This window comes from Musa acuminata, chromosome BXJ2-7 (genome assembly GCF_036884655.1).
Source record: "Musa acuminata AAA Group cultivar baxijiao chromosome BXJ2-7, Cavendish_Baxijiao_AAA, whole genome shotgun sequence".
Taxonomy (NCBI): Eukaryota; Viridiplantae; Streptophyta; class Magnoliopsida; order Zingiberales; family Musaceae; genus Musa; species Musa acuminata.
The window spans coordinates 30,890,995-30,903,389 of record NC_088344.1 but is presented as its reverse complement, the minus strand read 5'-3'; the positions used below and the strand labels follow the sequence as shown (position 1 = coordinate 30,903,389).

The window sequence follows — 12,395 nt, the reverse complement described above, 5'->3', positions numbered from 1 at the left end:
TTGAATCAAATAAAAAATAGTTGACCTAATCAAAACTTTATATGCCAAAATCTGAATAGTTGATCTCAAATTCGTTTACAGGTTTGCCCTATTCAAAATGCATGAAGGTACTTAATAAAGATGTAATGTCTGCTAATGTCATACAAGAGCTTAATATAAAGTTTGTCAACCTTGTCTCCACCAGGATTTATCGTCTCATCCTGTACTTTAAGATGATCCGGAAAGAAGGAAGAAGTTGCGTGTTTCCATGGTGTTGTGTTTTCTGCTCAAGTTTTATGTCTTCTCTTCTTCCTTCCCTGTTTCCTTGACTAGTAGTGTGTGTCTTGTGATGGAGAAGCGTGTGGACGAGTTAAACTTTACGTGAAATATATTTCCATTTGGGAATTAGGTACAGTCTCTCTGTCAACTTTAAGGGCCGAGCAAGCAAACCCGTGGGTTCCTCCACGAGAAAAGATGTCGATGAGAATTACCAGGCCATCAAGGATGATCAGGACAGCCATTTTAGCGTTCTAATGGAAGATAAAGTTGATCTTGGAGCAGCCACAAATGCAAGAGTTGGCTGTTAACTTGGATTGATTCACAGGCTACAAGTGCCTGTACCCATCGGATGTTTCAGTAGAGCTCTTGAGTAAGAAACAGCGGGAGGAACACATTAACTCCTCCAAACGCCACCGTACTATCAGCTCCGTTCTTATTGAATACAAACGCATATGCGTTGTGTGCCGTAGTGCTTTCGGTGTTCTGCACCGGGGAACGAGGAACACATTCGAAAGCATCTATTCTGTACCGTGGAACGAGGAACACGTTCCAAGCAGCTTCATTGATAAATTTAATGACTGTTTGCTGTGGGGGAAGAGAAATCAATGGCTTCTAGCTTTAGCAAAACGTGAAAAAATTTCAACGGTTATACTAACAAGTTTTAAAAGCGATTCTATCTAATTAAATAAAATATATTATAAATTTATTAGATTTTGATTATGATTATGATTATTAACTAATAAAAAATTAATTATATTAGGATCTTTTTTAAGAGATTATGATAGGAAGAATTCTCTTAATTATTATACTAGATCCTCTGTTTTTATCTATAAAAGATCTTTCTTATTCCCTATTTCATCGCTTATAGTGATCATGTGAAGAATAAAAAGAGGGAGAATATGAGTTTAGTTTTCGTTACAAATCAATATCACCGTAGTTATCGAATCCTATGACAATGACTTTATAGATCAAATAATTTTTTTTTACATAGTATTGAAAGGTACACAATCCTGTTCTTAATCTATCAGATTTCGATTTCAACATTAAAATTTTTTATATAGCAATAACATATTATAGCTTTTATACTTATAATTGGTATCAGAATCATGTTTTAAAATTAAATACCTTAGATCCAAAAGTATGTCAAATTTACTTTGTATTTAGATCTATTTATTAGTACTCTTTAAAAAGATATTATTCAATTTTGATTATATGATATTTAAACGATTCGTTTTTGTTGTCGATTTGTTTTCCTTTATCTCGTGTGTTCTATCGCTTGCTTGCAGGCATATGACTGTAATGATGTTTTCTAGCTTCGATCAGTATCGACTGGATACCGAAGGTCACATTCCTGGTGGCTACATGGTGAACACATGAGCATAGCCATGCGATGGAATGCCATGGTGACCAATAGGGTCATCAATCAATGCGTAAGGTGGTGGAATAATGTAACAACCGTAGGGGTCGCTAATTGGTCGTGTGAAAAAAATCTCGTAACACAATGACCATAAGTGACGCATAGATGGAAAATAATTATGCACTACGATGGCTTAGAAAAAAAAAAAGGGTTTCACCCATTAAAATTTTATTTTACCCTTATAAATTATTTTAATTATTATCGATATCCTTGACAACTATTCCCTTCAATAAATTAGATATTTCAACTATATCTCGACAAAAATATAGTTTTACTCATAAAAAATAAATATTTCTAATTTATGTCCTCAACTATAAAATTAATTAATTTGATATGTTTTAATAAAATATTTTGATTGGACTTGATTTTAACTATATTTTAACTACTTAACTAGATTGAGATTCGATCAATCTTGTTTTAATCGAATTTGAAAAAAAAAATCAAAATTTGACTTTGGACAACTTTAGTTTGATTGATCTAGTTGGGCTAATGTTTAGCTCAATTTTGAGCTTATCCAATTAAATAAAGTTGACTGATCTAATCTAGGATTCTATATGAAATTTAAAAATATAAATTATTAATTTTTATAGTTTTCTCATATGATATATTAATAAATTTTTACTTATGATAATTAAATTCTAATTATTGCTTTGGATATTTGTTTAGTTATTCATATACATATAAAGTTATGAAATAATATTTATTTTCACACTAAGATATGATTTATGTTTTATTATTATTACAATTATTATATAAATTTTTATTGATTAATATTTACTAATTATTATTTTATTATAATTGAATTGCTTAAGCATAAATAATATTAAAAGATATTTAGTAAATATTATTATTTAACTTATATCCTAAGTTTTATATGATTAGTAGTTGCCAAAGTAGTTGAAGATGATAGGCCCATATGATATAAATTAAATAAATATTTTACCATTTATAAGATATTTTAAATTATATTATTATATTATTATATTAGTCTTGTAATCATCAAAATAGCCTAAACTAATAACTTATAAAATTATATTAAATAATTAATCCCAAATGATATGAAAAATAATAATATTCATAATATCATATATAATTAAAAGATATAGATAATTCCAGAGAAGAATCTACTTCAAATAATTATATGATAGGGTAAGATAATATTATTTTAGTATTCTTATAGTTTAGAATTATATTATCAAATATAGTAATATTATGATATTAGTACTTCATAAATAATTCTAAATAAACATTGGATACATCAATATTTAGGTGAAATATTAATGATATCAAAAGCTTATCATATTTTGATAACTCAAAGTAATAATATTATTTTATATTTTATAATGATATTTCCTTCCATACACTTTCATGTTTCTAGTATTTTTGTATTCTGTAATTCAAATTATTTAGACTAGTTAGAATATATATAATTTACACTAGCTATATTAGATCTTAATTTAACACTACTTATTAAAAAATTCATAAATTTGATCGATAAAAATATTATAGAATAAATTAATAAAATGAATGTTTATGAAAGATCTAATTGGCTCAGTCTAATATTTATAAGAATAATAATTATAAATAATATAAAATCTTCATTACCACTTGTAACTAGCACATAAGAATATTTGCGGATGTAGAAGATAAATTTAAATATACTGATAAATCTTTAGCTGGTATATTAATAAATATATGATGACACTACAATTTCAAATCTTATGGCCATGGCCATGGTTTGATTGACAAAGATGTAAACTTAAAGCATTAGATATAATTATAGATAAACCTTTCCTTGTATAGTTCATTATTAGTTCTATTCATCCTCAATTTGACCTATTCAATATTCAATATAATATTAATAAGGATAGAACTGATTAATAAGTATGTTCAGATAGAATTAAGATTAAGATAAGAAAGATCTTATAATTTTTTACTATTACTCAAGGAGTTGATAATAAAACAAGAAAGTTAAAGTATCATTCACCAAATAAATTTATCGAGTTTAAAAATATTAAATAGACTAATGAAAAATAATTATAGTAAAGTATTTCTTTTATGATAAGAAAGGACATATAAAAAGGATTATATTAAATACAAGATTTGATTTGAAAATAAAAATATAAACTTCATATTTGTATATTTTGAATCAAATATTATAGAGGTTCTTCTAATATTTAGTGGATTGATTCTGATGCTTCAACTCATGTTATCAATAATATATAATTTTTTAATTAAAAATAATAAAAATTTGATTTTATTACCCTAATCATAATACGAGGATAGTAGAATTTAGTAATATAATATTCTTAAAATATAACGAAATAAGTGAGAATAAAAATTTTTAAAAATTAATTTTGATATATAGGAGATACGAGTTACACTTATTTATCATTTTCTATTTGAGAAGTTATTGTTTCTTAGATCATTAAAAGAGTTAATAAGAGTGAACAATAAAATAATATTGATGAACTCCCACGTGATGTTGATATTATAACTAATGATCTTATAGAACAACCATAATCAATAATTTTAAGAAGATCTCAAAGGAAATATAGACTTGTAATTTTTTATGATTATTTGGTATATCTACAAAAATTAGATTATAATATATGAATCGAAAGAGATCCTTTATCAATTTTATAAACTATTAAAAATAATAATTTAAAAAATGATACGATATAATTAAATAAGAGTTAAAGTCAATAGATTAGAATGGTGTTTAGAAACTCAATGAATTATCTAATAATTCTTAAAAAGTTAGTTGTAAATAGGTCTTTAAGATAAAATGTGACTTAAGGGATAATATCGAATGATATAAAGCTATATTTGTAGTCAATTTTTTTTTTAGAAAAAAAACATCAACTATAACGAGATATATTCTCTAATTTCTAAAAAGAACTCATTAATGATCATCATGACATTAATAGCTCATCATAATCTAGAATTACATCAAATGAATATAAAAAAAATTTCTAAATGAGGATTTATATGAGGAAATTTACATTTAATAACATAAAGGATTCATAAAACAGGAAAAAAAAAGTTAGGCTTGTAAATTTAGGAAATCCATTTATAATCTTAAACAAGTTTCTAAATAATGGTATATAAAGTTTTATTAGATCATTACTTTCTTCAAAAAAATATTATTAATCAATGTATATATCTAAAGGTAAGTGGAAATAAGTTTATTATATTGATCTTATATGTGGATAATATTTTGCTTATTAGTAGTGATATTAGTTTATTGTATGAAATTAAGATATTTTTCATTAAGAATTTTAAGATGATTGATATATATAAGGCAACTTATGTTATTAGAATTATGATACTCCACAATACTTCTGCTAGGACTATCTTTGAAATGATAACAAGTATTCTAGTGGTTTTAAGCATATCAAGATAAAGTATTTGATGATTAAAAAAAGATCTAAAAATAATAAGTGTTAATTGAGAACTCAAGCATATGATTGTTGATTCATTTACTAAAATTTTATAACCTAATATGTTAAAGTACATATTATTAGAATAAGACTTATGAGTAAATCATAAAAGATATGGTGATGCATATTTAGGTAGTATTATTATTGATATTTTTATTATTTAATTAAAATTATTTATTTTGCTTATCATATTTATATTGATATTTACGCATATTATAGTTGAATATGATAATACGATTATCTTAATAAGATAAATTATAAAAGTAATTATAGATTATATTAGGAAAGACTAATAATATTATGGTATATATAAATAAGTATGACATTAATGACATACAATCGTTATGACTCACATTGATAGTTAGACTTATTATAATATTATTATATTTATTAGACATATTGACTTGTTTTAAAAATTCATGGCTACGTATAAAATCTTTTCAAAATTTTAGAATCCAATTAGGTAAAATTATTATTTTAAATAAAATTTTATTTTTATTTTTTATATTTTACTAATTAATAGAGCAAGTGAGAGGATGTTAGATATATTATAGATCTAATTAGATTTTAATTATGATTATCGATCAATAAAAAATAAGTTTGGTTATTATATGATTTCTTAGGATATAATAAGGATAGAGAGACTCTTAATTATCATCCTAAGCTCTCTAATCCGCATGTGTATTGTGTGGTGAAGTACTTTCAATGACTTCTAGTTTTAGTAAAATGTTAGATAAGTTAAATGGTGATAGAATAATAGTTATGTTGACAAGTTAAAGGTTTTTTAATTAAATGATCTTATCTAATTAAGTAAAATACATTATAGACTTGATTGGATTTTATTTATAATTATCAGATAATAAAAAAATCTAATTATAGAATTCTTTAAAAGATAATTTTGACGAGAGACTCACATAATTACTATCCTAGTCCGGGATAAAATGTCAGAAATTAAGATTATAGATCTATTGTCAAATTTTTAAAGTTTATATATTTATAGATTAGTTAAAGATTTACCAAATGACAAAGGTACATGATATTTCATCTATTGCTATTTAATTTTAATTTTAATATTAAATTTTTTTATATAATAATAACATAATTATAATGTTTATGTTTAAAAAAAAATAATTTTTCTTACGTGACAACCACTACTACCAACATTTTCAACATACACGATAGCAAAAGCCTAGAAGATTTTCTTTAGCTAGCTTGCGGGATGGAGGTGGTGCAGCATGAGCTTCCACTCTCATGATAGAATAATGACAGTTTAATGACTTGTAGTTTCACGAAAATGTTAGATAAGTTAAATGGTGATAGAATAATAGATATGTTGCCAAGTTAAAGGTTTTTTTAATTAAGTGATCTTATCTAATTAAGCAAAATATATTATAGATTTGATTAAATTTTGATTATAATTATCAGATAATAAAAATCAATTTAATGATAGGATTTTGTAGGAGATGATGGAAAGACTCACCTAATTACCATCCTAGCCTAGGATAAAATGTCATAAATTAAGATTAAAGATATATTCTCAAAATTTTAGATTTTACTATGATGTATTTATACATTAGATAAAGATTTACCAAATGAAAAAGGTACATAATCTTGATATTCATCTATTATTATTTAGTTTTAAATTTAATATTAAAATTTTATATAATAATATAAATATAATATTTATGTTTACAAAAAATTAATTTTTCACAACCACTACTACCGACATTTTCAACATACACGATAGAAAAAGCCTCAAAGATTTTCTTTAGCTAGCTTGCGAGCATGGACATGGTGCGGCATGAGCTGTGGTGTCTGCTTCCACTCTCATGACAGGAAGTCAAACATCTGATCATTACGTAGACGAACCTTGTGCAACATTTCCTGAAGAGAAGGAATCATCAGCCTCTGCCCGTGACGTTTTTATATCTATTTTGTCTCTGTCTTGTTATTTATCAATTATTGAGGAAGGTTTTATTACATACACAAATGGGTTGAGGAGGCCAACTTTTTTTGAACTTTATTATTTGTTCTTTTGGAAAACCCGAATGAATCAAACATTCTTAAGCAACTTCTCCAAATATATTAGAACCTAGAAGAAAAGGCAATAAGCCATGCATGCCAATATCTCTCTCTATATATCTCAAAACAACATAGATTGATAAATACGTTTTACTTTTTTATTAATAAATAAAATAATTTGACGATGAATCTTTGACGCCGATGATAACATTTCCCTGTCACGAAGTGAATGATTAGAGTCCAAATCATAGATACAATGTCTCATATTGTAAGGTAAAATTGCAATGTATTATAGCCTTATACACTGTCGTTAATAGAAAGAAAGTTACATCAAACAATATAACATACTACTTTCCACCCTCAATCTTTAAGCTAACTTTCAAGTTTAAGAAGAAGATCAGAATTGCTTTACCAGGATTTTTTATGACTAAAAATATTTGTGTTCCTACGGAAATCCATCTTTTCGGCTAAAGAAACACTTCTGCATGGGAACCATAAGTTGCTAAATACATGAGAAACATATTTTCTTAGCAAACTTTATAACGAAAACAGATTACAAAGGTTGGGAAATGGAAGTAAACATCACCTGTTCTAGCAACTCTTCGCAGGTCAAGGTTACAAAGACCTCGTGCTCCATCTTATTTCTCACTAATCCTTGCTTTGGCTATGATTTGAAAAGCCACCTTAACATGTTTAAATTTCTCAGGCTAAGAGATGGAAAATCAAAAGCAAGCAAAGGGTTGTTCTTTTAAAGAATTACACTTCCGTATGAAGTGGATTAATTTCAGAAACATATATCAAGCAGCAGATTTCAGCTCAGCAAGCTCTGGAGAGGGAGCAGCGGCAGGGGCAACTCCACCAGTTGTAGGACTGCAGAAAAAGAATTTTTAGGAAAAAATAATTGAAAAAGAGGAACTAATACCATAGGATTTTCATGGTAGTAATGTATAAAAGAAGTAACTTACAGGCCAACCATCACTTTGAAAGCATCATAAATTCCCCACTGTGCTCCAGTAAGTGTGCCAATCATGACGATACGCAGTGGAAGCCCACGTGTAAACAGACCCCACACCCCAAGTTTCTTCACAGCCTGATTGAAGAAAATGAAGAGATCAGTAAATGTTGAAAATAAACATGTCGGGTTATTAATGTCTCCAACATCAGACTACCAGAAGTGGAGTCCTTCACAAGATGATGACAATCCATCATGTATACATACTAGGAGGAAAGAGTCACAGGATCCAGCAAATAATGCAAGACTTACATCACCAACAGTGGCACCCTTAGCATTGTTAAGAAAAGAGACAAGGTTGTCAGCCGGGTGGGAAACAATAGCACAGAATACTCCAGCAATATAACCACCAGCAAAACTCACTCCCAACTGGAGTTGTTTGCTACATTGGTCCTTTGGTGTTGGAATTGCATATTTGTAAACCATCTCAACAACAGTCTCAAATGAAGCAAATTTCATCATAGTATCTGCATAAGCAATTCAAGTTTATGTTTGCAATTAGAAACACTTCATAACCCTTACATTAGATAATTGAAAAAAATAAATCAAAAGATAATACCACTTATTCTTTCATTATTACTATCAAACTTCTATCATTATTTTGATAATAAAATGAACCAATGCACAGCACCAAAAAAGAGGAAGTTAAACTTGACTTCCCCTTTAAAGTTATATCACATACATCTGAACTATGAAAAATAAATGATTTTGCAGCAGCCACATCAACAGTTTTCAGCAAAACACAAGATGCCAGTTCATCATTTCCTTAGTCAAAATATTTCTGCTTCCAGTTGGTGAGAAAAATCAATCTATAGAAAATATAACTAATATTCTCTCATTCCAGCAAGGAATACATATGAAAGGATATGAAGTTAAGCAAGATTCAAGTCTTGTCGTCTATAATTTAACTATGACCCCAAACTTGAAAAGCATGAGCAAGAGAACTTTACAGAGGATGCCAAATATATGCCACTAGAAATGAGTTGAATAAAGATTCCAGCAATTGGTCAGACATCATAAGACCAAGTTTTCAGATACTACTCAGATAGATTGATTAATGAATAATAAAAAAATGGAGATATAAAAAATGACTACGTACATTGTTTTCTTTACTTATTTATAATGGATAATTCAGGAGTTTATCATGCTTCCCACTTTTCAAAGCAAACCATCTTATAAGCATGTATGTTTGGTAAACTAGCAATCACAAAAATTGTACTCTTTATGAAAATGGTTCTTTAGAAGTAGCTACGAAAGACAAAAACATCTCCTACTCTTTTGAGCAAAACAAATATTGTTGTAATTATACTCCAAAATATCTATTAATATGTTCACACACACACATGTATTATATAAGAACGCAAATGCGGTAGTCTCAGTAAAATCTCATATCTCAAGTAACTACATTTGCAGACCATTTGACAACAAAATATCAAGGATGCCCCACTATGAAAGTTATCCTGGCTTTGTCTCTGGAAACACAATGATAGCATCATCATACAGAGAGATTAAAAATAGAAAAAAAAAAGAAATGGAAAATAGTCTGAAGTTTCAATGTATACAAACCTAACACATCAGTTCCCTTTTTCTGAAGCAAGTAAATGTGGTTTGAAAATAAGACAAGCAGCTGACAATGAAGTTAGAGACAAAATAAAAGGATGTTAGAAAGAAAATATAGATAACATATTCATACCATGTTCACATTTCCCCTAAAGAAATGTAGATCCTCTTAGCAACATAGCAATTACTTACAAGCATACAAACAAGAATAACATCATTATATTCTGATATTACATGATAAGAAAAGTTATTCCACTGAAAATACACATTTCTAATAAGATAAGCAGCACAACTCTAGTATTTAACAAAGTGTCATAGATTATGATGATGTCCAGAAGATAACTCTAAGTGATCTATAATGTAATTCACACATCAAATTTAAACTTTTAGTTTCATGGATTTAGCATATTTTTGTACTATGATAGTCAAATATAAATACAACAAAAAGTAACAAGAACGACAGCAAAATCCGTCCAACTATTTGGGTTAACTACCCATACTTCTCATGTATCTGGAAACATGGATCACAAAAGTAATTACAACAATATATTGATCACTTGGCAATAACATGGTTGCAGATAAGAAGAATTACTTACAAGGAATCTGACGCCCCCAGAGAGGAACAATTCCCTTGTACAATCTACAAAGCAGAACATCAGAGACTAGTCAATTCAGAATCACAAAAAAATTTCAAACAACAATCTAATACATAAGCAAAAGGAAGAAAGAAAAGAGAAGATACATACCCCAGAGCACCTTCAGATTTGACGAACCTAGGTAACCCATCGCTCAATCCCCTAGCAAACCCTGGTTGTGTCTGTACTCGCACCTTCACTGCCTCAAAGGGGCAGAGAGCTACATCAGCAATCACTTCAGCAGATGCTGACCCCGCAAGATAGATAAGAGTCTTATACTTTGCAGCAAATTCAGGCCCAGCAATATCTGAATAGTACTTCTTGAAGTACTCATAGAACCCAAACTTGCATGCCCCCTGGGCACTGTATCCAAGCAGTGTAGGCACCCAGCCCCTGAAGAAACCTCTGAACCCTTGTTCTTTAAGCAAAACACCAAAACCAGAAGAGATGCTCTTGTACTTTGCTGGGTCGATCTGAAATTTCAAACAAGCATTCATCATCAAATAGATATATCCATTATTAATTACATTCTAAAGTTGAAACTAGTAGATCAGAGACCAAAGGGTCGAATCGACATTTACTCATGGACGATCTCTATGGTCATCAAACAACCCATTGAACACAAATTTCAAATCAGAGATCAACCAAGAAGCTCAAGCAGCATCCTAGAAACAGGAACTCACGAAGAAGATAAGTCACATCGAAAACCACAATGAAAGGGTTACCAAAGTCCTTTCAACTTATTCCTTTGATGTATGAATTAACACATACTATCTGAAAATAGATCCACGAACCAGAAACCTAAGTTCCAAAACCAAATTACATATTAAACATGACATAGGACTTTGCATACTGATCAACTCAAAAGGGAAGCAAATCCGTAATGATGGCCAAAGCATACAAGGAAGAATCTGGCAACAAAAGAGAAATGTCAGTAAAACCTAGGTCGACAATCATAATAAGCAAAGGAAAAGACTGAATTACATGAAATAGCCAATATAAAAACATCCAAGAATTCTACTGAACCAGATCCTTTTGGCCGCCATGAACCACAGGATCTGCGACTTAAACCCCCGATCTACACGCCAAATGATACAGCCCAGGACCTCACCTGCATGTTGCACTTAACGAGGTCGAGCGGGGTGACGGCCGTGTGAGTGAGGCCGCAGCTGGCAATCCCACCGGCGGTGCAGGCGGCGTAGAACATGGGCGAGTACATCTCGATCTTCCCGGGCTCGCTCGGCGCCTGGATGACAAACGAGCCTGTCGGAGCGCCCCCGCCGGGCGCCGAGCCGGGAGGGGCTGGCGAGGCGGGGGTGGCCCTCCCAAGGATCTGCTCCAGGCCGAGGGTTCTGGAGGCCGGTGAGGTGGGCGAGTAGAGGAAGCTGGGGAGGAGGGATCGGCGAGACTGCTCAGAGAGATCCATCATCGACGCTTAGGGTCTTCTTCAATTGCTCCTCCCGCGGCGGGCTTAGGGTTTGGATCGACGAGATTGGACGCAGAAGGGGAGGATGAGAGACGAGCGTCTTCCCCTCTTCTCTCTCTCCAGCAGCCTTTTTGCACTGCACCGAAGACAGCGGAGCAAAGGCTGCATAACCGGCCGTGATGCGCCATTCTTTGGGGGCAGTTTCTATTTCCAGAGCCTCAGATGACGAAAACGCCCTCATATTTAATGTTTTCATTTCCAGTAGAACTCCTATACGTCCCACATGCCGGCGTCATGATGTCATAGAGTTACCAGAGAGCCATCACATGTATCCAATGAGAGAAAGGTACGGGAGCGAGTGTCTTGATAACATGTAAAGAAAGTTATAAGGTGTTGAGGTGGCCAATAATCGCGCGGCCCCAAGTTCCCGAGGTGCTATACCTGCGTGTCAAGCGAGAAAAGTCGTATCTTCACTCGTAACACAACGGGGTGACTGAAGAAGAAGAGCGTTAATATCGGAAAGGAACGAGAACTACTTGACCTACCCATTTGATTACTCATTTGTATGCGCTACTTGTGATTGGAAGCAGGAGAAAGGTATTCTTTAGGTAACTTATGGATT

General features: G+C 30.8%; 1 protein-coding gene across 1 annotated transcript; it reads right to left on the bottom strand.

Annotated features, from left to right (window-relative positions):
• Positions 1-7,647: 7,647 nt before the first annotated feature.
• On the bottom strand, positions 7,648-11,963 carry LOC103992205 (mitochondrial phosphate carrier protein 3, mitochondrial). The gene is made up of 6 exons (XM_009411821.3): positions 11,459-11,963; positions 10,459-10,820; positions 10,309-10,352; positions 8,405-8,619; positions 8,106-8,230; positions 7,648-8,010 (listed from the first exon to the last, which is right to left on the bottom strand). Exons 1-6 carry the CDS (start codon positions 11,774-11,776, stop codon positions 7,938-7,940), a joined length of 1,137 nt encoding a protein of 378 aa, XP_009410096.2. The 5' UTR covers positions 11,777-11,963; the 3' UTR covers positions 7,648-7,937.
• Positions 11,964-12,395: the final 432 nt, after the last annotated feature.

Bases quoted from the DNA above. Each gene is read 5' to 3' on its own strand.
- LOC103992205 (XM_009411821.3), bottom strand. From the start codon at position 11,776: ATGATGGATCTCTCTGAGCAGTCTCGCCGATCCCTCCTCCCCAGCTTC. The intron at 10,353-10,458 runs GTATGTATCTTC...TCTGCTTTGTAG, and splicing joins AAATCTGAAGGTGCTCTGGG to ATTGTACAAGGGAATTGTTC. The intron at 8,620-10,308 runs GTAAGTAATTCT...TTGCTTATGCAG, and splicing joins CTGGGGGCGTCAGATTCCTT to ATACTATGATGAAATTTGCT.